This window comes from Heptranchias perlo, unplaced genomic scaffold, assembly GCF_035084215.1.
Source record: "Heptranchias perlo isolate sHepPer1 unplaced genomic scaffold, sHepPer1.hap1 HAP1_SCAFFOLD_675, whole genome shotgun sequence".
In the NCBI taxonomy this organism is placed as follows: domain Eukaryota; kingdom Metazoa; phylum Chordata; class Chondrichthyes; order Hexanchiformes; family Hexanchidae; genus Heptranchias; species Heptranchias perlo.
In genome coordinates this window covers 79,781-106,696 of record NW_027139704.1, presented here as the reverse complement: position 1 = coordinate 106,696, position 26,916 = coordinate 79,781, and the positions used below count along the sequence as shown (strand labels likewise).

General features: G+C 53.8%; 1 protein-coding gene across 1 annotated transcript in view; it reads right to left on the bottom strand.

Annotated features, from left to right (window-relative positions):
• Positions 1-26,916, bottom strand: part of LOC137318237 (protein MTO1 homolog, mitochondrial-like) — a gene marked incomplete at its 3' end in the record, with an annotated part of 44,763 nt that overhangs the window by 3,045 nt on the left and 14,802 nt on the right. Inside the window, 11 exon segments of the mRNA XM_067981166.1 lie at positions 1-69; positions 188-321; positions 464-654; positions 5,008-5,123; positions 6,194-6,328; positions 6,407-6,513; positions 6,516-6,581; positions 7,068-7,152; positions 7,154-7,186; positions 21,188-21,387; positions 21,942-22,173. The exon segment at positions 1-69 is cut by the window's left edge and continues 136 nt beyond it. Coding sequence (XP_067837267.1) covers positions 1-69; positions 188-321; positions 464-654; positions 5,008-5,123; positions 6,194-6,328; positions 6,407-6,513; positions 6,516-6,581; positions 7,068-7,152; positions 7,154-7,186; positions 21,188-21,387; positions 21,942-22,173 — 1,368 coding nt within the window.

The following is a 26,916-nucleotide window of genomic DNA, read 5'->3' as shown; positions in this document are numbered from 1 at the left end:
AGTGCGGCCGACCGCGAACGGCTCCCTCCCTCCGGCCCTCCGCCCCGCGTTGACCCCTGCCAATAACCCCTAGCGGCCGGGGGAGAAGGGCAGAGGTTAGCGGGGGCGGGGTCGTCCGACGGTGGTCCATCGCCCGCTGGGCCCGCGACCCCCCACCCCCCCTCGTCCCTCCTCGCCCCCTCCTCACCTGGGCAGCCGCCTCCTCGTACCCCGTGGTCCCGTTGATCTGACCCGCGAAGAACAGGCCCTGGACGGACTGCGTCTCCAAGCTGGCTCGCAGTTGTGGTCGGGGGTCCATGAAGTCATACTGAACGCCGTACCCTGGCATGGGGGAAGAGACCACAAATTTAGGCTGGTGCTTTGGGGCCTATGAAGTCCTGCTGCCCCCACTCTTCGGTCAACTGTACCCCCAGTCCGTACCCCCTCCCCCGGGGGGACCCCGGACCCCTGCCCGACCCCTCACCTGGTTGCAGTATGGTGGCGTTCTCCAGTCCTGGAATCTGCCTCACCAGCTCCTCCTGTACGCTCTCCGGGAGGGTGACCCCCAGACCCTGGGGGTAAACGAGGTCCGAGTCAAGGCCCTCGGGCTCGAGCCACACCTGGTGGGAGCGGCCGGGGAAACGGAGGACCTTCGCTTCGATCGAGGGGCAGTACCTGAAAGAGGGAGTGGGGGAAAGGTCATGGGGTGGAGGGAGAGAGGGAGAGGGAGGGAGGGAGAGGGAGGGAGGGAGAGGGAGGGGGAGAGGGAGAGAGGGAGGGAGGGAGAGGGAGAGAGGGAGGGAGGGAGAGAGAGGGAGGGAGAAAGGGAGAGCGAGAGGGAGAGAGGGAGAGGGAGAGAGGGAGAGGGAGAGGGAGAGAGGGAGGGAGGGAGAGGGAGAAAGAATGATAAGGTGAAGGAGGGGAGGAGAGGGGGAAGGTGAAGGAGGAGAGGAGAGGGGGAAGGTGAGGGAGGGGAGGAGAGGGGGAAGGTGAAGGAGGAGAGGAGAGGGGGATGGTGAAGGAGGGAGGAGAGGGGGATGGTGAAGGAGGGGAGGAGAGGGGGAAGGTGAAGGAGGAGAGGAGAGGGGGATGGTGAAGGAGGAGAGGAGAGGGGGATGGTGAAGGAGGGGAGGAGAGGGGGAAGGTGAAGGAGGAGAGGAGAGGGGAAAGGTGAAGGAGGAGAGGAGAGGGGGGATGGTGAAGGAGGAGAGGAGAGGGGAAAGGTGAAGGAGGAGAGGAGAGGGGGAAGGTGAAGGAGGAGAGGAGAGGGGGGAAGGTGAAGGAGGAGAGGAGAGGGGGATGGTGAAGGAGGGGAGGAGAGGGGGAAGGTGAAGGAGGAGAGGAGAGGGGGAAGGTGAAGGAGGAGAGGAGAGGGGGATGGTGAAGGAGGAGAGGAGAGGGGGATGGTGAAGGAGGAGAGGAGAGGGGGATCGTGAAGGAGGGGAGGAGAGGGGGAAGGTGAAGGAGGAGAGGAGAGGGGGATGGTGAAGGAGGGGAGGAGAGGGGGAAGGTGAAGGAGGAGGAGAGGGAGAAGGTGAAGGAGGAGAGGAGAGGGGGAAGGTGAAGGAGGAGGAGAGGGGGATGGTGAAGGAGGGGAGGAGAGGGGGATGGTGAAGGAGGAGAGGAGAGGGGGAAGGTGAAGGAGGAGAGGAGAGGGGGAAGGTGAAGGAGGAGAGGAGAGGGGGAAGGTGAGAGAGGAGAGGAGAGGGGGAAGGTGAAGGAGGAGAGGAGAGGGGGAAGGTGAAGGAGGGGAGGAGAGGGGGAAGGTGAAGGAGGAGAGGAGAGGGGGAAGGTGAAGGAGGAGGAGAGGGGGATGGTGAAGGAGGGGAGGAGAGGGGGATGGTGAAGGAGGAGAGGAGAGGGGGAAGGTGAAGGAGGAGAGGAGAGGGGGAAGGTGAAGGAGGAGAGGAGAGGGGGAAGGTGAGAGAGGAGAGGAGAGGGGAAGGTGAAGGAGGAGAGGAGAGGGGGAAGGTGAAGGAGGAGAGGAGAGGGGGAAGGTGAAGGAGGAGAGGAGAGGGGAAAGGTGAAGGAGGAGAGGAGAGGGGGAAGGTGAAGGAGGAGAGGAGAGGGGGAAGGTGAAGGAGGGGAGGAGAGGGGGAAGGTGAAGGAGGAGAGGAGAGGGGGAAGGTGAAGGAGGAGAGGAGAGGGGGAAGGTGAAGGAGGAGAGGAGAGGGGGAACGTGAAGGAGGGGAGGAGAGGGGGAAGGTGAAGGAGGAGAGCAGAGGGGGAAGGTGAAGGAGGAGAGGAGAGGGGGAAGGTGAAGGAGGGGAGGAGAGGGGGAAGGTGAAGGAGGGGAGGAGAGGGGGAAGGTGAAGGAGGAGAGGAGAGGGGGATTGTGAAGGAGGAGAGGAGAGGGGGAAGGTGAAGGAGGAGAGGAGAGGGGGAAGGTGAAGGAGGAGTGGAGAGGGGGAAGGTGAAGGAGGAGAGGAGAGGGGGATGGTGAAGGAGGAGAGGAGAGGGGGGAAAGGTGAAGGAGGAGAGGAGAGGGGGAAGGTGAAGGAGGAGAGGAGAGGGGGGAAGGTGAAGGAGGAGAGGAGAGGGGGATGGTGAAGGAGGGGAGGAGAGGGGGAAGGTGAAGGAGGAGAGGAGAGGGGGAAGGTGAAGGAGGAGAGGAGAGGGGGAAGGTGAAGGAGGAGAGGAGAGGGGGAAGGTGAAGGAGGAGAGGAGAGGGGGAAGTGAAGGAGGAGAGGAGAGGGGAAAGGTGAAGGAGGAGAGGAGAGGGGGATGGTGAAGGAGGAGAGGAGAGGGGAAGGTGAAGGAGGAGAGGAGAGGGGGAAGGTGAAGGAGGAGAGGAGAGGGGGAAGGTGAAGGAGGAGAGGAGAGGGGGAAGGTGAAGGAGGAGAGGAGAGGGGGAAGGTGAAGGAGGAGAGGAGAGGGGGAAGGTGAAGGAGGAGAGCAGAGGGGGAAGGTGAAGGAGGAGAGGAGAGGGGGATGGTGAAGGAGGGGAGGAGAGGGGAAGGTGAAGGAGGAGAGGAGAGGGGGAAGGTGAAGGAGGAGAGGAGAGGGGAAAGGTGAAGGAGGAGAGGAGAGGGGGATGGTGAAGGAGGAGAGGAGAGGGGGAAGGTGAAGGAGGAGAGGAGAGGGGGAAGGTGAAGGAGGAGAGGAGAGGGGGAAGGTGAAGGAGGAGAGGAGAGGGGGAAGGTGAAGGAGGAGAGGAGAGGGGGAAGGTGAAGGAGGAGAGGAGAGGGGGAAGGTGAAGGAGGAGAGGAGAGGGGGAAGGTGAAGGAGGAGAGGAGAGGGGGAAGGTGAAGGAGGAGAGGAGAGGGGGAAGGTGAAGGAGGAGAGGAGAGGGGAAGGTGAAGGAGGAGAGGAGAGGGGGAAGGTGAAGGAGGAGAGGAGAAGGGGAAGGTGAAGAAGGAGAGGAGAGGGGGAAGGTGAAGGAGGAGAGGAGGAGGGGGAAGGTGAAGGAGGAGAGGAGAGGGGGAAGGTGAAGGTGGAGAGGAGAGGGGGAAGGTGAAGGAGGAGAGCAGAGGGGGAAGGTGAAGGAGGAGAGGAGAGGGGGAAGGTGAAGGAGGAGAGGAGAGGGGGAAGGTTAAGGAGGAGAGGAGAGGGGAAAGGTGAAGGAGGAGAGGAGAGGGGGATAGTGAAGGAGGAGAGGAGAGGGGGAAGGTGAAGGAGGAGAGGAGAGGGGAAAGGTGAAGGAGGAGAGGAGAGGGGGATAGTGAAGGAGGGGAGGAGAGGGGGGAAGGTGAGGGAGGGGAGGAGAGGGGGATGGTTGAAGAAGGAGAGGAGAGGGTGAGGTGAAGGAGGAGAGGAGAGGGTGAAGGTGAGGGAGGAGGAGAGGGGGAAGGTGAAGGAGGAGAGGAGAGGGGGAAGGTGAAGGAGGGGAGGAGAGGGGGAAGTTGAAGGAGGAGAGGAGAGGGGAGAAGGTGAAGGAGGAGAGGAGAGGGGAAGGTGAAGGAGGAGAGGAGAGGGGGATGGTGAAGGAGGAGAGGAGAGGGGGAAGGTGAAGGAGGAGAGGAGAGGGGAAAGGTGAAGGAGGAGAGGAGAGGGGGATAGTGAAGGAGGGAGGAGAGGGGGAAGGTGAAGGAGGAGAGGGGGATAGTGAAGGAGGGGAGGATCGAGGGGGATAGTGAAGGACGGGGAGGAGAGGGGGATGATGAAGGAGGAGAGGAGAGGGGAAGGTGAGGTCGGGGAGGATCGAGGGGGATCGGTGAAGAAGGAGAGGAGAGGGTGAAGGTGAAGGAGGAGAGGAGAGGGTGAAGGTGAGGGAGGAGGAGAGGGGAAGGTTGAAGGAGGAGAGGAGAGGGGGAAGGTGAAGGAGGGGAGGAGAGGGGGAAGTTGAAGGGGAGAGGAAGAGGGGGAAGGTGAGGGAGGAGAGGAGAGGGGAAGGTGACGGAGGAGAGGGGGAAGGTGAAGGAGGGGAGGAGAGGGGGAAGGTGAAGGAGGAGAGGAGAGGGGGATAGTGAAGGAGGGAGGAGAGGGGGATAGTGAAGGAAGGGGAGGAGAGGGGGATGATGAAGGAGGAGAGGAGAGGGGGAAGGTGAGGGAGGGGAGGAGAGGGGATGGTGAAGAAGGAGAGGAGAGGGTGAAGGTGAAGGAGGAGAGGAGAGGGCGAAGGTGAGGAGGAGGAGAGGGGAAGGTGAAGGAAGGAGAGGAGAGGAGAGGGAAGGTGAAGGAGGGGAGGAGAGGGGGAAGTTGAAGGAGGAGAGGAGAGGGGAAGGTGAGGGAGGAGAGGAGAGGGGGAAGGTGAAGGAGGAGAGGGGAAGGTGAAGGAGGGAGTGAAGAGGGGGGAAGTTGAAGGAGGAGAGAGAGGGGGAAGGTGAGGGAGGAGAGGAGAGGGGGAAGGTGAAGGAGGAGAGGGGGAAGGTGAAGGAGGGAGGAGAGGGGGAAGTTGAAGGAGGAGAGGAGAGGGAGGACAGCGGTGAGGGGGTCGAGAGGAGAGGGGGAAGGTGAAGGAGGAGAGCGGGGCAGGTGAAGGCGGGGAGGCGAGGTGGAAGTGAGGGTGGAAGGCGGGAGGAGAGGGGGAAGGTGAAGGAGGAGAGGGGGAAGGTGAAGGAGGGGCGGGAGGAGAGGCGATGATCTGACCTTGGCCCGCGGGTGCTCTCCTGGACGTGGCGGTTGCGGTGAAGCGTTCTCCCGGACGATTTTCTCGACAGCCGGGCCCGGTCCCGAGTGAGGTGACAGGGAGGCTGCTCCTCAGCCTGCTCCGGGTTGGTGAGATTATCGTCCATTATTATTTGGAAAGAGAGAAGCAGGAAAGTCAGGATAGAAAGATGGCCGCCCGGATACCAAGATGGCCGCCCGGATACCAAGATGGCCGCCCCCAAATTTCAACACGGCCCGCACAGCAAGATCCCACAAACAGCGATGTGATAAAGAACCCAGATAAATATTGGCCCCAGGACACCCGGGGGAGAACGTCCCGCTCCCTCAGTACTGACCCTCCGACAGTGTGGCGCTCCCTCAGTACCGACCCTCCGACAGTGCGGCGCTCCCTCAGTACCGACCCTCCGACAGTGCGGCGCTCCCTCAGTACCGACCCTCCGACAGTGCGGCGCTCCCTCAGTACCGACCCTCCGACAGTGCGGCGCTCCCTCAGTACCGACCCTCCGACAGCGCGGGGCTCCCTCAGTACTGACCCTCCGACAGTGCGGCGCTCCCTCAGTACTGACCCTCCGACAGTGCGGCGCTCCCTCAGTACCGACCCTCCGACAGTGCGGCTCTCCCTCGGTACTGACCCTCCGACAGTGCGGCGCTCCCTCAGTACCGACCCTCCGACAGTGCGGCGCTCCCTCAGTACCGACCCTCCGACAGTGCGGCGCTCCCTCAGTACCGACCCTCCGACAGTTCGGCGCTCCCTCAGTACCGACCCTCCGACAGCGCGGGGCTCCCTCAGTACCGACCCTCCGACAGTGCGGCGCTCCCTCAGTACCGACCCTCCGACAGTGCGGCGCTCCCTCAGCACCGACCCTCCGACGGCGCGGCGCTCCCCTCGGTACCGACCCTCCGACGGCGCGGCGCTCCCTCGGCACCGACCCCTCCGACGGCGCGGCGCTCCCCTCGGTACCGACCCTCCGACAGTGCGGCGCTCCCTCAGTACCGACCCTCCGACAGTGCGGCGCTCCCTCAGTACCGACCCTCCGACAGTGCGGCGCTCCCTCAGTACCGACCCTCCGACAGTGCGGCGCTCCCTCAGTACCGACCCTCCGACGGCGCGGCGCTCCCTCAGTACCGACCCCTCCGAAGGCGCGGCGCTCCCTCAGAAACCTACCTCGATCCGGACGCGGCCGTGAAGGAAGCTGAAAGGGACGGGTCGAGGGTCGGCCTCCTGCCTCTCCATCGCCTCAAAGTCGACCGAGTCCTTTGCGATGCGCGGAGGGGTACCTGCGAGTGAGGGACACGCAGCCTCCGTTAGCTCGCGTCTCGCGGACCGGAGGGGGGCAGTGAGCCGCGCGCGGCGCTCCGTCCGGGAGTCGACACTTACCGTTTTCAGTCTGCCCACCCTGAACCCCAGCCCCTCGAGGGTCACGGCCAGGCCGATGGAGGGGTCCTCGCCGAGCCGGCCGGCCGGCCGGAGGTCGAGGCCGATCCCACCACCCCTCGGAGGAAGGTCCCGGTGGTGATGGCAACACATGGAGCCTCGATACTGCTCCCATCACCTGGAACAGGAGGCAAAACGGACATGGTGCAGGTCAGCGGGGCGGGGCGGGGCGGGGAGTGACCGTCTGATCCAGAGTGACCCAGGCCCAACCCTCGCACTCTCCCACTCTCTCTCTCCCTCCCTCCCTCCCCTCTCCCCCCTCCCTCCCTCTCTCCCTCACTCACCCAGTCCCAACCCTCGCACTCTCCCTCCCTCTCTCCCTCCCTCTCCTCTCCCCCTCCCTCCTCCCTCCCTCTCTCCCTTCCCCTCCTCTCCCTCATCACGCAGGCCCACCCCTCACACTCTCCCTCCCCCTCGTACTCTCTCCCTCCACCTCACTCACTCCCCTCCCCTCCTCTCCCTCACTCACGCAGGCCCACCCTTCACACTCTCCCTCCCCCTCCCTCCCACTCCCTCCCCCTCCCTCCCACTCCCTCTCTCTCTCTCCCTCCCTCTCTCCCTCTCTCACTCCCTCTCTCCCTCTCTTCCCCTCTCCCTCACTCACCCAGGCTCACCCCTCGCACCCTCCATCTCCCGGGTCGGGAGGGATCTGCTTCCCCGATCAGCAGGTCCTCGACGGACGCCTCTCGCAACGGTCAGACGTGGGACCTTCCTGATTTCATCCTGTGGGAGACAAGGGCCGTGAAGAGGGGGGAGAAAGGCAGCGCTCGGGGGGTTGGGGGGGATATTCAACTATGGGGGGCAGTGCAGAGCAAGCTTTACTCTGTATCCAACCCTGTACCTGACCCTGGGAGTGTTTGATGGGACAGTGCAGAGGGAGCTTTACTCTGTATCTAACCCTGTACCTGACCCTGGGAGTGTTTGATGGGACAGTGTAGAGGGAGCTTTACTCTGTATCTAACCCTGTACCTGCCCTGGGAGTGTTTGATGGGACAGTGTAGAGGGAGCTTTACTCTGTATCTAACCCTGTACCTGACCCTGGGAGTGTTTGATGGGACAGTGTAGAGGGAGCTTTACTCTGTATCTAACCCTGTACCTGACCCTGGGAGTGTTTGATGGGACAGTGTAGAGGGAGCTTTACTCTGTATCTAACTCTGTACCTGCCCTGGGAGTGTTTGATGGGACAGTGTAGAGGGAGCTTTACTCTGTATCTAACCCTGTACCTGCCCTGGGAGTGTTTGACGGGACAGTGTAGAGGGAGATTTACTCTGTATCTAACCCTGTACCTGACCCTGGGAGTGTTTGATGGGACAGTGTAGAGGGAGCTTTACTCTGTATCCAACCCTGTACCTGCCCTGGGAGTGTTTGATGGGACAGTGCAGAGGGAGCTTTACTCTGTATCTAACCCTGTACCTGCCCTGGGAGTGTTTGATGGGACAGTGTAGAGGGAGCTTTACTCTGTATCTAACCCTGTACCTGACCCTGGGAGTGTTTGATGGGACAGTGTAGAGGGAGCTTTACTCTGTATCCAACCCTGTACCTGACCCTGGGAGTGTTTGATGGGACAGTGTAGAGGGAGCTTTACTCTGTATCGAACCCTGTACCTGCCCTGGGAGTGTTTGATGGGACAGTGTAGAGGGAGCTTTACTCTGTATCTAACCCTGTACCTGCCCTGGGAGTGTTTGATGGGACAGTGCAGAGGGAGCTTTACTCTGTATCCAACCCTGTACCTGACCCTGGGAGTGTTTGATGGGACAGTGTAGAGGGAGCTTTACTCTGTATCTAACCCTGTACCTGCCCTGGGAGTGTTTGACGGGACAGTGTAGAGGGAGCTTTACTCTGTATCCAACCCTGTACCTGACCCTGGGAGTGTTTGATGGGACAGTGTAGAGGGAGCTTTACTCTGTATCTAACCCTGTACCTGCCCTGGGAGTGTTTGATGGGACAGTGTAGAGGGAGCTTTACTCTGTATCTAACCCTGTACCTGCCCTGGGAGTGTTTGACGGTACAGTGTAGAGGGAGCTTTACTCTGTATCTAACCCTGTACCTGACCCTGGGAGTGTTTGACGGGACAGTGTAGAGGGAGCTTTACTCTGTATCTAACCCTGTACCTGACCCTGGGAGTGTTTGATGGGACAGTGTAGAGGGAGCTTTACTCTGTATCTAACCCTGTACCTGCCCTGGGAGTGTTTGATGGGACAGTGCAGAGGGAGCTTTACTCTGTATCTAACCCTGTACCTGCCCTGGGAGTGTTTGATGGGACAGTGTAGAGGGAGCTTTACTCTGTATCTAACCCTGTACCTGCCCTGGGAGTGTTTGATGGGACAGTGTAGAGGGAGCTTTACTCTGTATCTAACCCTGTACCTGACCCTGGGAGTGTTTGATGGGACAGTGTAGAGGGAGCTTTACTCTGTATCCAACCCTGTACCTGACCCTGGGAGTGTTTGATGGGACAGTGTAGAGGGAGCTTTACTCTGTATCTAACCCTGTACCTGCCCTGGGAGTGTTTGATGGGACAGTGTAGAGGGAGCTTTACTCTGTATCTAACCCTGTACCTGCCCTGGGAGTGTTTGATGGGACAGTGCAGAGGGAGCTTTACTCTGTATCTAACCCTGTACCTGACCCTGGGAGTGTTTGATGGGACAGTGTAGAGGGAGCTTTACTCTGTATCCAACCCTGTACCTGACCCTGGGAGTGTTTGATGGGACAGTGTCGAGGGAGCTTTACTCTGTATCTAACCCTGTACCTGCCCTGGGAGTGTTTGACGGGACAGTGCAGAGGGAGCTTTACTCTGTATCCAACCCTGTACCTGACCCTGGGAGTGTTTGATGGGACAGTGTAGAGGGAGCTTTACTCTGTATCTAACCCTGTACCTGCCCTGGGAGTGTTTGATGGGACAGTGTAGAGGGAGCTTTACTCTGTATCTAACCCTGTACCTGCCCTGGGAGTGTTTGACGGGACAGTGTAGAGGGAGCTTTACTCTGTATCTAACCCTGTACCTGACCCTGGGAGTGTTTGACGGGACAGTGTAGAGGGAGCTTTACTCTGTATCTAACCCTGTACCTGACCCTGGGAGTGTTTGATGGGACAGTGTAGAGGGAGCTTTACTCTGTATCTAACCCTGTACCTGACCCTGGGAGTGTTTGACGGGACAGTGTAGAGGGAGCTTTACTCTGTATCTAACCCTGTACCTGACCCTGGGAGTGTTTGATGGGACAGTGTAGAGGGAGCTTTACTCTGTATCTAACCCTGTACCTGACCCTGGGAGTGTTTGACGGGACAGTGTAGAGGGAGCTTTACTCTGTATCTAACCCTGTACCTGACCCTGGGAGTGTTTGATGGGACAGTGTAGAGGGAGCTTTACTCTGTATCTAACCCTGTACCTGCCCTGGGTGTGTTTGATGGGACAGTGTAGAGGGAGCTTTACTCTGTATCTAACCCTATACCTGCCCTGGGAGTGTTTGATGGGACAGTGTAGAGGGAGCTTTACTCTGTATCTAACCCTGTACCTGACCCCGGGAGTGTTTGATGGGACAGTGTAGAGGGAGCTTTACTCTGTATCTAACCCTGTACCTGACCCTGGGAGCGTTTGATGGGACAGTGTAGAAGGAGCTTTACTCTGTATCTAACCCTGTACCTGCCCTGGGAGAGTTTGATGGGACAGTGTAGAGGGAGCTTTACTCTGTATCTAACCCTGTCCCTGCCCTGGGAGTGTTTGATGGGACAGTGTCGAGGGAGCTTTACTCTGTATCTAACCCTGTACCTGACCCTGGGAGTGTTTGATGGGACAGTGTAGGGGGAGCTTTACTCTGTATCTAACCCTGTCCCTGCCCTGGGAGTGTTTGATGGGACAGTGTGGAGGGAGCTTTACTCTGTATCTAACCCTGTCCCTGCCCTGGGAGTGTTTGATGGGACAGTGTAGAGGGAGCTTTACTCTGTATCTAACCCTGTCCCTGCCCTGGGAGTGTTTGATGGGACAGTGTAGAGGGAGCTTTACTCTGTATCTAACCCTGTACCTGCCCTGGGAGTGTTTGACGGGACAGTGTAGAGGGAGCTTTACTCTGTATCTAACCCTGTACCTGCCCTGGGAGAGTTTGATGGGACAGTGTGGAGGGAGCTTTACTCTGTATCTAACCCTGTACCTGCCCTGGGAGTGTTTGACGGGACAGTGTAGAGGGAGCTTTACTCTGCATCTAACCCTGTACCTGACCCTGGGAGTGTTTGACGGGACAGTGTAGAGGGAGCTTTACTCTGTATCTAACCCTGTACCTGACCCTGGGAGTGTTTGATGGGACAGTGTAGAGGGAGCTTTACTCTGTATCTAACCCTGTCCCTGCCCTGGGAGTGTTTGATGGGACAGTGTAGAGGGAGCTTTACTCTGTATCTAACCCTGTACCTGCCCTGGGAGAGTTTGATGGGACAGTGTAGAGGGAGCTTTACTCTGTATCTAACCCTGTACCTGCCCTGGGAGAGTTTGATGGGACAGTGTGGAGGGAGCTTTACTCTGTATCTAACCCTGTACCTGCCCTGGGAGAGTTTGATGGGACAGTGTAGAGGGAGCTTTACTCTGTATCTAACCCTGTACCTGCCCTGGGAGTGTTTGATGGGACAGTGTAGAGGGAGCTTTACTCTGTATCTAACCCTGTACCTGACCCTGGGAGTGTTTGATGGGACAGTGTAGAGGGAGCTTTACTCTGTATCTAACCCTGTACCTGCCCTGGGAGTGTTTGATGGGACAGTGTAGAGGGAGCTTTACTCTGTATCTAACCCTGTACCTGCCCTGGGAGTGTTTGATGGGACAGTGTAGAGGGAGCTTTACTCTGTATCCAACCCTGTACCTGACCCTGGGAGTGTTTGATGGGACAGTGTAGAGGGAGCTTTACTCTGTATCTAACCCTGTACCTGCCCTGGGAGTGTTTGATGGGACAGTGTAGAGGGAGCTTTACTCTGTATCTAACCCTGTACCTGCCCTGGGAGTGTTTGATGGGACAGTGCAGAGGGAGCTTTACTCTGTATCCAACCCTGTACCTGACCCTGGGAGTGTTTGATGGGACAGTGTAGAGGGAGCTTTACTCTGTATCTAACCCTGTACCTGCCCTGGGAGTGTTTGACGGGACAGTGTAGAGGGAGCTTTACTCTGTATCCAACCCTGTACCTGACCCTGGGAGTGTTTGATGGGACAGTGTAGAGGGAGCTTTACTCTGTATCTAACCCTGTACCTGCCCTGGGAGTGTTTGATGGGACAGTGTAGAGGGAGCTTTACTCTGTATCTAACCCTGTACCTGCCCTGGGAGTGTTTGACGGGACAGTGTAGAGGGAGCTTTACTCTGTATCTAACCCTGTACCTGACCCTGGGAGTGTTTGACGGGACAGTGTAGAGGGAGCTTTACTCTGTATCTAACCCTGTACCTGACCCTGGGAGTGTTTGATGGGACAGTGTAGAGGGAGCTTTACTCTGTATCTAACCCTGTACCTGACCCTGGGAGTGTTTGACGGGACAGTGTAGAGGGAGCTTTACTCTGTATCTAACCCTGTACCTGACCCTGGGAGTGTTTGATGGGACAGTGTAGAGGGAGCTTTACTCTGTATCTAACCCTGTACCTGACCCTGGGAGTGTTTGACGGGACAGTGTAGAGGGAGCTTTACTCTGTATCTAACCCTGTCCCTGACCCTGGGAGTGTTTGATGGGACAGTGTAGAGGGAGCTTTACTCTGTATCTAACCCTGTACCTGCCCTGGGAGTGTTTGATGGGACAGTGTAGAGGGAGCTTTACTCTGTATCTAACCCTGTACCTGACCCTGGGAGTGTTTGATGGGACAGTGTAGAGGGAGCTTTACTCTGTATCTAACCCTGTACCTGACCCCGGGAGTGTTTGATGGGACAGTGTAGAGGGAGCTTTAAACTGTATCTAACCCTGTACCTGACCCTGGGAGCGTTTGATGGGACAGTGTAGAAGGAGCTTTACTCTGTATCTAACCCTGTACCTGCCCTGGGAGAGTTTGATGGGACAGTGTAGAGGGAGCTTTACTCTGTATCTAACCCTGTCCCTGCCCTGGGAGTGTTTGATGGGACAGTGTCGAGGGAGCTTTACTCTGTATCTAACCCTGTACCTGACCCTGGGAGTGTTTGATGGGACAGTGTAGGGGGAGCTTTACTCTGTATCTAACCCTGTCCCTGCCCTGGGAGTGTTTGATGGGACAGTGTGGAGGGAGCTTTACTCTGTATCTAACCCTGTCCCTGCCCTGGGAGTGTTTGATGGGACAGTGTAGAGGGAGCTTTACTCTGTATCTAACCCTGTCCCTGCCCTGGGAGTGTTTGATGGGACAGTGTAGAGGGAGCTTTACTCTGTATCTAACCCTGTACCTGCCCTGGGAGTGTTTGACGGGACAGTGTAGAGGGAGCTTTACTCTGTATCTAACCCTGTACCTGCCCTGGGAGAGTTTGATGGGACAGTGTGGAGGGAGCTTTACTCTGTATCTAACCCTGTACCTGCCCTGGGAGTGTTTGACGGGACAGTGTAGAGGGAGCTTTACTCTGTATCTAACCCTGTACCTGACCCTGGGAGTGTTTGACGGGACAGTGTAGAGGGAGCTTTACTCTGTATCTAACCCTGTCCCTGCCCTGGGAGTGTTTGATGGGACAGTGTAGAGGGAGCTTTACTCTGTATCTAACCCTGTACCTGCCCTGGGAGAGTTTGATGGGACAGTGTAGAGGGAGCTTTACTCTGTATCTAACCCTGTACCTGCCCTGGGAGAGTTTGATGGGACAGTGTGGAGGGAGCTTTACTCTGTATCTAACCCTGTACCTGCCCTGGGAGAGTTTGATGGGACAGTGTAGAGGGAGCTTTACTCTGTATCTAACCCTGTACCTGACCCTGGGAGTGTTTGATGGGACAGTGTAGAGGGAGCTTTACTCTGTATCTAACCCTGTACCTGACCCTGGGAGTGTTTGACGGGACAGTGTAGAGGGAGCTTTACTCTGTATCTAACCCTGTCCCTGCCCTTTGGAGTGTTTGATGGGACAGTGTAGAGGGAGCTTTACTCTGTATCTAACCCTGTACCTGCCCTGGGAGAGTTTGATGGGACAATGTGGAGGGAGCTTTACTCTGTATCTAACCCTGTACCTGCCCTGGGAGAGTTTGATGGGACAGTGTAGAGGGAGCTTTACTCTGTATCTAACCCTGTACCTGCCCTGGGAGTGTTTGACGGGACAGTATAGAGGGAGCTTTACTCTGTATCTAACCCTGTACCTGCCCTGGGAGTGTTTGATGGGACAGTGTCGAGGGAGCTTTACTCTGTATCTAACCCTGTACCTGCCCTGGGAGTGTTTGACGGGACAGTGTCGAGGGAGCTTTACTCTGTATCTCACCCTGTACCTGCCCTGGGAGTGTTTGACGGGACAGTGTAGAGGGAGCTTTACTCTGTATCTAACCCTGTACCTGACCCTGGGAGTGTTTGACGGGACAGTGTAGAGGAAGCTTTACTCTGTATCTAACCCTGTACCTGACCCTGGGAGTGTTTGATGGGACAGTGTCGAGGGAGCTTTACTCTGTATCTAACCCTGTACCTGCCCTGGGAGTGTTTGACGGGACAGTGTAGAGGGAGCTTTACTCTGTATCTAACCCTGTACCTGCCCTGGGAGTGTTTGATGGGACAGTGTAGAGGGAGCTTTACTCTGTATCTAACCCTGTACCTGCCCTGGGAGTGTTTGATGGGACAGTGTAGAGGGAGCTTTACTCTGTATCTAACCCTGTACCTGCCCTGGGAGTGTTTGACGGGACAGTGTGGTGTGAGCTTTACTCTGTATCTAACCCTGTACCTGACCCTGGGAGTGTTTGATGGGACAGTGTAGAGGGAGCTTTGCTCTGTATCTAACCCTGTACCTGACCCTGGGAGTGTTTGACGGGACAGTGCAGAGTGAGCTTTACTCTGTATCTAACCCTGTACCTGCCCTGGGAGTGTTTGACGGGACAGTGTAGAGGGAGCTTTACTCTGTATCTAACCCTGTACCTGACCCTGGGAGTGTTTGACGGGACGGTGTCGAGGGAGATTTACTCTGTATCTAACCCTGTACCTGACCCTGGGAGTGTTTGACGGGACGGTGTCGAGGGAGCTTTACTCTGTATCGAACCCTGTACCTGACCCTGGGAGTGTTTGATGGGACAGTGTAGAATGAGCTTTACTCTGTATCTAACCCTGTACCTGCCCTGGGAGTGTTTGATGGGACAGTGTCGAGGGAGCTTTACTCTGTATCTAACCCTGTACCTGCCCTGGGAGTGTTTGATGGGACAGTGTAGAGGGAGCTTTACTCTGTATCTAACCCTGTACCTGACCCTGGGAGTGTTTGATGGGACAGTGTAGAGGGAGCTTTACTCTGTATCTAACCCTGTACCTGACCCTGGGAGTGTTTGATGGGACAGTGTAGAGGGAGCTTTACTCTGTATCTAACCCTGTACCTGACCCTGGGAGTGTTTGATGGGACAGTGTAGAGGGAGCTTTACTCTGTATCTAACCCTGTACCTGACCCTGGGAGTGTTTGATGGGACAGTGTAGAGGGAGCTTTACTCTGTATCTAACCCTGTACCTGACCCTGGGAGTGTTTGATGGGACAGTGTAGAGGGAGCTTTACTCTGTATCTAACCCTGTACCTGACCCTGGGAGTGTTTGATGGGACAGTGTAGAGGGAGCTTTACTCTGTATCTAACCCTGTACCTGCCCTGGGAGTGTTTGACGGGACAGTGTAGAGGGAGCTTTACTCTGTATCTAACCCTGTACCTGACCCTGGGAGTGTTTGACGGGACAGTGTAGAGGGAGCTTTACTCTGTATCTAACCCTGTACCTGACCCTGGGAGTGTTTGATGGGACAGTGTAGAGGGAGCTTTACTCTGTATCTAACCCTGTACCTGCCCTGGGAGTGTTTGACAGGACAGTGTAGAGGGAGCTTTACTCTGTATCTAACCCTGTACCTGACCCTGGGAGTGTTTGATGGGACAGTGTAGAGGGAGCTTTACTCTGTATCTAACCCTGTACCTGCCCTGGGAGTGTTTGATGGGACAGTGTAGAGGGAGCTTTACTCTGTATCTCACCCTGTACCTGCCCTGGGAGTGTTTGATGGGACAGTGTAGAGGGAGCTTTACTCTGTATCTAACCCTGTACCTGCCCTGGGAGTGTTTGATGGGACAGTGTAGAGGGAGCTTTACTCTGTATCTAACCCTGTACCTGCCCTGGGAGTGTTTGACGGGACAGTGTAGAGGGAGCTTTACTCTGTATCTAACCCTGTACCTGCCCTGGGAGTGTTTGACGGGACAGTGTATAGGGAGCTTTACTCTGTATCTAACCCTGTACCTGACCCTGGGAGTGTTTGATGGGACAGTGTAGAGGGAGCTTTACTCTGTATCTAACCCTGTACCTGCCCTGGGAGTGTTTGACGGGACAGTGTAGAGGGAGCTTTACTCTGTATCTAACCCTGTACCTGACCCTGGGAGTGTTTGATGGGACAGTGTAGAGGGAGCTTTACTCTGTATCTAACCCTGTACCTGCCCTGGGAGTGTTTGATGGGACAGTGTAGAGGGAGCTTTACTCTGTATCTCACCCTGTACCTGCCCTGGGAGTGTTTGATGGGACAGTGTAGAGGGAGCTTTACTCTGTATCTAACCCTGTACCTGCCCTGGGAGTGTTTGATGGGACAGTGTAGAGGGAGCTTTACTCTGTATCTAACCCTGTACCTGACCCTGGGAGTGTTTGATGGGACAGTGTAGAGGGAGCTTTACTCTGTATCTAACCCTGTACCTGACCCTGGGAGTGTTTGATGGGACAGTGTAGAGGGAGCTTTACTCTGTATCTAACCCTGTACCTTCCCTGGGAGTGTTTGATGGGACAGTGTAGAGGGAGCTTTACTCTGTATCTAACCCTGTACCTGCCCTGGGAGTGTTTGACGGGACAGTGCAGAGGGAGCTTTACTCTGTATCTAACCCTGTACCTGCCCTGGGAGTGTTTGACGGGACAGTGTAGAGGGAGCTTTACTCTGTATCTAACCCTGTACCTGCTCTGGGAGTGTTTGACGGGACAGTGCAGAGGGAGCTTTACTCTGTATCTAACCCTGTACCTGCCCTGGGAGTGTTTGATGGGACAGTGTAGAGGGAGCTTTACTCTGTATCTAACCCTGTACCTGCCCTGGGAGTGTTTGACGGGACGGTGTAGAGGGAGCTTTACTCTGTATCTAACCCTGTACCTGACCCTGGGAGTGTTTGATGGGACAGTGTAGAGGGAGCTTTACTCTGTATCTAACCCTGTACCTGACCCTGGGAGTGTTTGATGGGACAGTGTAGAGGGAGCTTTACTCTGTATCTAACCCTGTACCTGCCCTGGGAGTGTTTGACGGGACGGTGTAGAGGGAGCTTTACTCTGTATCTAACCCTGTACCTGACCCTGGGAGTGTTTGATGGGACAGTGTAGAGTGAGCTTTACTCTGTATCTAACCCTGTACCTGCCCTGGGAGTGTTTGATGGGACAGTGTAGAGGGAGCTTTACTCTGTATCTAACCCTGTACCTGACCCTGGGATTGTTTGACGGGACGGTGTCGAGGGAGATTTACTCTGTATCTAACCCTGTACCTGCCCTGGGAGTGTTTGATGGGACAGTGTAGAGGGAGCTTTACTCTGTATCTAACCCTGTACCTGCCCTGGGAGTGTTTGATGGGACAGTGTAGAGGGAGCTTTACTCTGTATCTAACCCTGTACCTGACCCTGGGAGTGTTTGATGGGACAGTGTCGAGGGAGATTTACTCTGTATCTAACCCTGTACCTGACCCTGGGAGTGTTTGATGGGACAGTGTAGAGGGAGCTTTACTCTGTATCTAACCCTGTACCTGCCCTGGGAGTGTTTGATGGGACAGTGTAGAGGGAGCTTTACTCTGTATCTCACCCTGTACCTGCCCTGGGAGTGTTTGATGGGACAGTGTAGAGGGAGCTTTACTCTGTATCTAACCCTGTACCTGCCCTGGGAGTGTTTGATGGGACAGTGTAGAGGGAGCTTTACTCTGTATCTAACCCTGTACCTGACCCTGGGAGTGTTTGATGGGACAGTGTAGAGGGAGCTTTACTCTGTATCTAACCCTGTACCTGACCCTGGGAGTGTTTGATGGGACAGTGTAGAGGGAGCTTTACTCTGTATCTAACCCTGTACCTTCCCTGGGAGTGTTTGATGGGACAGTGTAGAGGGAGCTTTACTCTGTATCTAACCCTGTACCTGCCCTGGGAGTGTTTGACGGGACAGTGCAGAGGGAGCTTTACTCTGTATCTAACCCTGTACCTGCCCTGGGAGTGTTTGACGGGACAGTGTAGAGGGAGCTTTACTCTGTATCTAACCCTGTACCTGCTCTGGGAGTGTTTGACGGGACAGTGCAGAGGGAGCTTTACTCTGTATCTAACCCTGTACCTGCCCTGGGAGTGTTTGATGGGACAGTGTAGAGGGAGCTTTACTCTGTATCTAACCCTGTACCTGCCCTGGGAGTGTTTGACGGGACGGTGTAGAGGGAGCTTTACTCTGTATCTAACCCTGTACCTGACCCTGGGAGTGTTTGATGGGACAGTGTAGAGGGAGCTTTACTCTGTATCTAACCCTGTACCTGACCCTGGGAGTGTTTGATGGGACAGTGTAGAGGGAGCTTTACTCTGTATCTAACCCTGTACCTGCCCTGGGAGTGTTTGACGGGACGGTGTAGAGGGAGCTTTACTCTGTATCTAACCCTGTACCTGACCCTGGGAGTGTTTGATGGGACAGTGTAGAGTGAGCTTTACTCTGTATCTAACCCTGTACCTGCCCTGGGAGTGTTTGATGGGACAGTGTAGAGGGAGCTTTACTCTGTATCTAACCCTGTACCTGACCCTGGGATTGTTTGACGGGACGGTGTCGAGGGAGATTTACTCTGTATCTAACCCTGTACCTGCCCTGGGAGTGTTTGATGGGACAGTGTAGAGGGAGCTTTACTCTGTATCTAACCCTGTACCTGACCCTGGGAGTGTTTGACGGGACAGTGTAGAGGGAGCTTTACTCTCTATCTAACCCTGTACCTGCCCTGGGAGTGTTTGATGGGACAGTGTAGAGGGAGCTTTACTCTGTATCTAACCCTGTACCTGACCCTGGGAGTGTTTGATGGGACAGTGTCGAGGGAGATTTACTCTGTATCTAACCCTGTACCTGACCCTGGGAGTGTTTGATGGGACAGTGTAGAGGGAGCTTTACTCTGTATCTAACCCTGTACCTGCCCTGGGAGTGTTTGATGGGACAGTGTAGAGGGAGCTTTACTCTGTATCTAACCCTGTACCTGCCCTGGGAGTGTTTGATGGGACAGTGTAGAGGGAGCTTTACTCTGTATCTAACCCTGTACCTGACCCTGGGAGTGTTTGACGGGACAGTGTAGAGGGAGCTTTACTCTGTATCTAACCCTGTACCTGACCCTGGGAGTGTTTGACGGGACAGTGTAGAGGGAGCTTTACTCTGTATCTAACCCTGTACCTGACCCTGGGAGTGTTTGACGGGACAGTGTAGAGGGAGCTTTACTCTGTATCTAACCCTGTACCTGACCCTGGGAGTGTTTGATGGGACAGTGTAGAGGGAGCTTTACTCTGTATCTAACCCTGTACCTGACCCTGGGAGTGTTTGACGGGACAGTGTAGAGGGAGCTTTACTCTGTATCTAACCCTGTACCTGACCCTGGGAGTGTTTGATGGGACAGTGTAGAGGGAGCTTTACTCTGTATCTAACCCTGTACCTGACCCTGGGAGTGTTTGATGGGACAGTGTAGAGGGAGCTTTACTCTGTATCTAACCCTGTACCTGACCCTGGGAGTGTTTGATGGGACAGTGTAGAGGGAGCTTTACTCTGTATCTAACCCTGTACCTGACCCTGGGAGTATTTGATGGGACAGTGTAGAGGGAGCTTTACTCTGTATCTAACCCTGTACCTGACCCTGGGAGTGTTTGACGGGACAGTGTAGAGGGAGCTTTACTCTGTATCTAACCCTGTACCTGCCCTGGGAGTGTTTGATGGGACAGTGTAGAGGGAGCTTTACTCTGTATCTAACCCTGTACCTACCCTGGGAGTGTTTGATGGGACAGTGTAGAGGGAGCTTTACTCTGTATCTAACCCTGTACCTGACCCTGGGAGTGTTTGATGGGACAGTGTAGAGGGAGCTTTACTCTGTATCTAACCCTGTACCTGCCCTGGGAGTGTTTGATGGGACAGTGTAGAGGGAGCTTTACTCTGTAACTAACCCTGTACCTGCCCTGGGAGTGTTTGATGGGACAGTGTAGAGGGAGCTTTACTCTGTATCTAACCCTGTACCTGCCCTGGGAGTGTTTGATGGGACAGTGTAGAGGGAGCTTTACTCTGTATCTAACCCTGTACCTGACCCTGGGAGTGTTTGATGGGACAGTGTAGAGGGAGCTTTACTCTGTATCTAACCCTGTACCTGCCCTGGGAGTGTTTGACGGGACAGTGTAGAGGGAGCTTTACTCTGTATCTAACCCTGTACCTGACCCTGGGAGTGTTTGATGGGACAGTGTAGAGGGAGCTTTACTCTGTATCTAACCCTGTACCTGACCCTGGGAGTGTTTGACGGGACAGTGTAGAGGGAGCTTTACTCTGTATCTAACCCTGTACCTGCCCTGGGAGTGTTTGATGGGACAGTGTAGAGGGAGCTTTACTCTGTATCTAACCCTGTACCTGCCCTGGGAGTGTTTGATGGGACAGTGTAGAGGGAGCTTTACTCTGTATCTAACCCTGTACCTGACCCTGGGAGTGTTTGATGGGACAGTGTAGAGGGAGCTTTACTCTGTATCTAACCCTGTACCTGCCCTGGGAGTGTTTGATGGGACAGTGTAGAGGGAGCTTTACTCTGTAACTAACCCTGTACCTGCCCTGGGAGTGTTTGATGGGACAGTGTAGAGGGAGCCTTACTCTGTATCTAACCCTGTACCTGCCCTGGGAGTGTTTGATGGGACAGTGTAGAGGGAGCTTTACTCTGTATCTAACCCTGTACCTGCCCTGGGAGTGTTTGATGGGACAGTGTAGAGGGAGCTTTACTCTGTATCTCACCCTGTACCTGACCCTGGGAGTGTTTGATGGGACAGTGTAGAGGGAGCTTTACTCTGTATCTAACCCTGTACCTGACCCTGGGAGTGTTTGATGGGACAGTGTAGAGGGAGCTTTACTCTGTATCTAACCCTGTACCTGACCCTGGGAGTGTTTGATGGGACAGTGTAGAGGGAGCTTTACTCTGTATCTAACCCTGTACCTGACCCTGGGAGTGTTTGACGGGACAGTGTAGAGGGAGCTTTACTCTGTATCTAACCCTGTACCTGACCCTGGGAGTGTTTGATGGGACAGTGTAGAGGGAGCTTTACTCTGTATCTAACCCTGTACCTGACCCTGGGAGTGTTTGATGGGACAGTGTAGAGGGAGCTTTACTCTGTATCTAACCCTGTACCTGACCCTGGGAGTGTTTGATGGGACAGTGTAGAGGGAGCTTTACTCTGTATCTAACCCTGTACCTGACCCTGGGAGTGTTTGATGGGACAGTGTAGAGGGAGCTTTACTCTGTATCTAACCCTGTACCTGACCCTGGGAGTGTTTGACGGGACAGTGTAGAGGGAGCTTTACTCTGTATCTAACCCTGTACCTGACCCTGGGAGTGTTTGACGGGACGGTGTCGAGGGAGATTTACCTGCATGTAGCGTTTGTAAAGCTTCCTGTCCACTTGAGCCCGGAGACCCCACACTGCTGGTCCTTTCCTCCTGTTCAAGACTCGGAAATGGATTCCCGATTGATCGCACACTCGGGCACAAAGGCCGTCCAAGGCGTCCACCTCCCGCATCAGGTGGCCTTTGCCTATTCCACCAAAGGCCGGGTTACAGGACATCTCACCTGCACGGAGCGAAGGAAAGAGAGGGTTCAGGGACGGAGAGAGGAATTCCCACCCAGGACTGAACCCCGCATGTAAATTCCGAGGCCTCCCATCAGCTCACCGTCCGATTTGACCCCGAACTGAGCCTCCGAGGCCCTCACCGAGGCCGCCTACCTCTCCCCCCCCCCCGCCTCAGCTCATCGACCGCCGAAACCCTCACCCCGTGGCCATTTGTCACCTCCAGACTGGACTACTCCAATGTTCTCCTGGCCGGTCTTCCACCTTTGACGCTCCGTAGCCATCAACTCATCTGCTGCCCCCGTCTCCTAACTCGCACCGAGTCCCGTTCACCCATCACCCCTCCCTGTGCACGCTGGACCCACATCGGTTCCCGGTCCCCCAACGCCTCGATTTTAAAATTCTCCATCCTCCTGTTCAAATCCCTCCGTGGCCCCTCGCCTCCCGATCTCTGTAACCTCCTCCAGCCCCTACAACCCCGCCGAGATCTCGCGAACTGTCGACCGCGCACCCCACCCCCCCCACGGTCGAATTGCACCACCCCGGCGCGCAGTACCGATCGTCTCCGCCTTCTGCGTGATCAAGAGCGTCTCGGCGCCCACCCGGGCCGCGGCCGCTGCCGCCTCCGTCCCCGCGTGGCCTCCTCCCACCACCACCACGTCGTAGCGCTGTTGCCCCGGCTGCGAGGCGGGGTCCCCCGCGGCCCCCCAGACCCCCCGCGCCCGCCTGGCAAGGGGCCCCCGGAAGGCACAGGCCCCGCCGGACAATCGGGTCCCTCCCAGGAACATCTGCGGAGAAAAAAGGAAAGAGAAAAAAAAGTTTTCAAAATAGGCGGTGGATAGGAAACAAACATCACTCGGACGAGGGTGGATTGATCAGGGAAAGCCAGCACGGATTTGTTAAAGGCAAATCGTGTTTAACTAACCGGAGAGAGTTTTTTGATGGGGTAACAGAAAGGGTCGATGTGGGCAATGCGGCGGATGCGGTGTATATGGACTTCTAAAAGGCGTTTGATAAAGTGCCGCACGGTAGGCTTATCATCAAGATTGCGGCCCATGGAATAAAGGGGGCAGTAGCAACACGGATACAGAATTGGCGAAGGGACAGGAAACAGAGAGTAGTGGTGAAGGGTTGTTTTTCGGACTGGAGGAAGGTGTACAGTGGTGTTCCCCAGGGGTCGGTACTGGGACCACTGCTTTTCTTGATATATATTAATGACTTGGACTTGGGAGTACAGGGCACAATTTCCAAATTTGCAGATGACACAAAACTTGGAAGGGTAGTGAACAGAGAGGAGGGTAGTGATAGACTTCAAGAGGATATAGACAGGCTGGTGGAATGGGCGGACACGAGGCAGATGAGATTTAACACAGAAAAATGCGAGGTGATACATTTCGGTAGGAAGAACGAGGAGAGGCAAAATAAACTAGAGGGCACAACTCTAAAAGGGGGTACAGGAACAGAGAGATCTGGGGGTGTATGTGCACAAATCGTCGAAGGTGGCAGGGCAGGTTGAGAAAGTGGTTTTAAATTAATGCTAAAGGTTAATTAATTAATGCAAAACCTTTATACTAATATGAAAGATTAATTAATGCAAAACCTTTAAATTAATGTTAAAGATTAAATAATGCAAAACCTTTAAATTAATGCTAAAGATTAATGAATGCAAACCCTTTAAATTAATGTTAAAGATTAAATAATGCAAAACCTTTAAATTAATGCTAAAGATTAATGAATGCAAACCCTTACAATTAATGTTAAAGATTAATTAATGCAAAACCTTTCAATTAATGTGAAAGATTAATTAATGCAAAACCTTTAAATTAATGCTAAAGATTAATTAATGCAAAACCTTTAAATTAATGCTAAAGATTAATCAATGCAAAACCTTTAAATTAATGCTAAAGATTAATCAATGCAAAACCTTTCAATTAATGCTAAAGATTAATTAATGCAAACCCTTTAAATTAATGCTAAAGATTAATTAATGCAAACCCTTTAAATTAATGTTAAAGATTAAATAATGCAAAACCTTTAAATTAATGCTAAAGATTAAATAATGCAAAACCTTTAAATTAATGCTAAAGATTAAATAATGCAAACCCTTTAAATTAATGTTAAAGATTAAATAATGCAAAACCTTTAAATTAATGTTAAAGATTAATTAATGCAAAACCTTTCAATGAATGCTCAAGATGAGTTGAGCTGTGCTCGAAGGCCTGCGGATCTCAGGCCCAGTCCACGGCCTCGGTTACTCCTCCTCCCGGGAGCTCCGCCCACACTGGGCCGGGCCCAGACTGGGCGGTGAAGGCCTCGCAGCCTCGGGCTCGCCTGAAGTCGCTGGGCCAGGAGGGCGCTCCCTCCCTCGGCCTCCCTCACCACCCCCACCTGCTGGAGGCAGAGAGTCATTGCAGGAGCCTGAACCCCCCCCCCAGACCAGGGGGGAGAAGAGAGTGGGTCAAAGAGGGGGGTTCAGGGAGTGAACAGAGAATAACAGATCCCCGGGAGTGAGTTACAGACTGGAATCTAATCGAGGGGTTCGGGGGGGTTTATATATAGAATAACAGATACCCGGGAGTGAGTTACAGACTGGAATCTAATCGAGGGGTTCGGGGGGTTTATATATAGAATAACAGATACCCGGGAGTGAGTTACAGACTGGAATCTAATCGAGGGGTTCGGGGGGTTTATATATCGAATAACAGATACCCGGGAGTGAGTTACAGACTGGAATCTAATCGAGGGGTTCGGGGGGGTTTATATATAGAATAACAGATACCCGGGAGAGAGTGACAGGCTGGAATCTAATCGAGGGGTTCGGGGGGGTTTATATATAGAATAACAGATACCCGGGAGTGAGTTACAGACTGGAATCTAATCGAGGGGTTCGGGGGGTTTATATATAGAATAACAGATACCCGGGAGTGAGTTACAGACTGGAATCTAATCGAGGGGTTCGGGGGGGTTTATATATAGAATAACAGATACCCGGGAGTGAGTTACAGACTGGAATCTAATCGAGGGGTTCGGGGGGTTTATATATAGAATAACAGATACCCGGGAGTGAGTTACAGACTGGAATCTAATCGAGGGGTTCGGGGGGTTTATATATAGAATAACAGATACCCGGGAGTGAGTTACAGACTGGAATCTAATCGAGGGGTTCGGGGGGGTTTATATATAGAATAACAGATACCCGGGAGTGAGTTACAGACTGGAATCTAATCGAGGGGTTCGGGGGGTTTATATATAGAATAACAGATCCCCGGGAGTGAGTTACAGACTGGAATCTAATCGAGGGGTTCGGGGGGGTTTATATATAGAATAACAGATACCCGGGAGTGAGTTACAGACTGGAATCTAATCGAGGGGTTCGGGGGGGTTTATATATAGAATTACAGATACCCGGGAGTGAGTTACAGACTGGAATCTAATCGAGGGGTTCGGGGGGTTTATATATAGAATAACAGATACCCGGGAGTGAGTTACAGACTGGAATCTAATCGAGGGGTTCGGGGAGGTTTATATATAGAATAACAGATACCCGGGAGTGAGTTACAGACTGGAATCTAATCGAGGGGTTCGGGGGGTTTATATATAGAATAACAGATACCCGGGAGTGAGTTACAGACTGGAATCTAATCGAGGGGTTCGGGGGGTTTATATATAGAATAACAGATACCCGGGAGTGAGTTACAGACTGGAATCTAATCGAGGGGTTCGGGGGGTTTATATATAGAATAACAGATACCCGGGAGTGAGTTACAGACTGGAATCTAATCGAGGGGTTCGGGGGGTTTATATATAGAATAACAGATACCCGGGAGTGAGTTACAGACTGGAATCTAATCGAGGGGTTCGGGGGGTTTATATACAGAATAACAGATACCCGGGAGTGAGTTACAGACTGGAATCTAATCGAGGGGTTCGGGGGGGTTTATATATAGATTAACAGATACCCGGGAGTGAGTGACAGACTGGAATCTAATCGAGGGGTTCGGGGGGTTTATATATAGAATAACAGATACCCGGGAGTGAGTTACAGACTGGAATCTAATCGAGGGGTTCGGGGGGGTTTATATATAGAATAACAGATACCCGGGAGTGAGTTACAGACTGGAATCTAATCGAGGGGTTCGGGGGGGGTTTATATATAGAATAACAGATACCTGGGAGTGAGTTACAGACTGGAATCTAATCGAGGGGTTCGGGGGGGGTTTATATATAGAATAACAGATACCCGGGAGTGAGTTACAGACTGGAATCTAATCGAGGGGTTCGGGGGGGGTTTATATATAGAATAACAGATACCCGGGAGTGAGTTACAGACTGGAATCTAATCGAGGGGTTCGGGGGGTTTATATATAGAATAACAGATACCCGGGAGTGAGTTACAGACTGGAATCTAATCGAGGGGTTCGGGGGGTTTATATACAGAATAACAGATACCCGGGAGTGAGTTACAGACTGGAATCTAATCGAGGGGTTCGGGGGGTTTATATATAGAATAACAGATCCCTGGGAGTTAGTTACAGACTGGAATCTAATCGAGGGGTTCGGGGGGGGTTTATATATAGAATAACAGATACCCGGGAGTGAGTTACAGACTGGAATCTAATCGAGGGGTTCGGGGGGTTTATATACAGAATAACAGATACCCGGGAGTGAGTTACAGACTGGAATCTAATCGAGGGGTTCGGGGGGGTTTATATATAGAATAACAGATACCCGGGAGTGAGTTACAGACTGGAATCTAATCGAGGGGTTCGGGGGGGTTTATATATAGAATAACAGATACCCGGGAGTGAGTTACAGGCTGGAATCTAATCGAGGGGTTCGGGGGGGTTTATATATAGAATAACAGATACCCGGGAGTGAGTTACAGACTGGAATCTAATCGAGGGGTTCGGGGGGTTTATATATAGAATAACAGATACCCGGGAGTGAGTTACAGACTGGAATCTAATCGAGGGGTTCGGGGGGTTTATATATAGAATAACAGATACCCGGGAGTGAGTTCCAGACTGGAATCTAATCGAGGGGTTCGGGGAGGTTTATATATAGAATAACAGATACCCGGGAGTGAGTTACAGACTGGAATCTAATCGAGGGGTTCGGGGGGTTTATATATAGAATAACAGATACCCGGGAGTGAGTTACAGACTGGAATCTAATCGAGGGGTTCGGGGGGTTTATATATAGAATAACAGATACCCGGGAGTGAGTTACAGACTGGAATCTAATCGAGGGGTTCGGGGGGTTTATATATAGAATAACAGATACCCGGGAGTGAGTTACAGACTGGAATCTAATCGAGGGGTTCGGGGGGTTTATATATAGAATAACAGATACCCGGGAGTGAGTTACAGACTGGAATCTAATCGAGGGGTTCGGGGGGTTTATATATAGAATAACAGATACCCGGGAGTGAGTTACAGACTGGAATCTAATCGAGGGGTTCGGGGGGTTTATATATAGAATAACAGATACCCGGGAGTGAGTTACAGACTGGAATCTAATCGAGGGGTTCG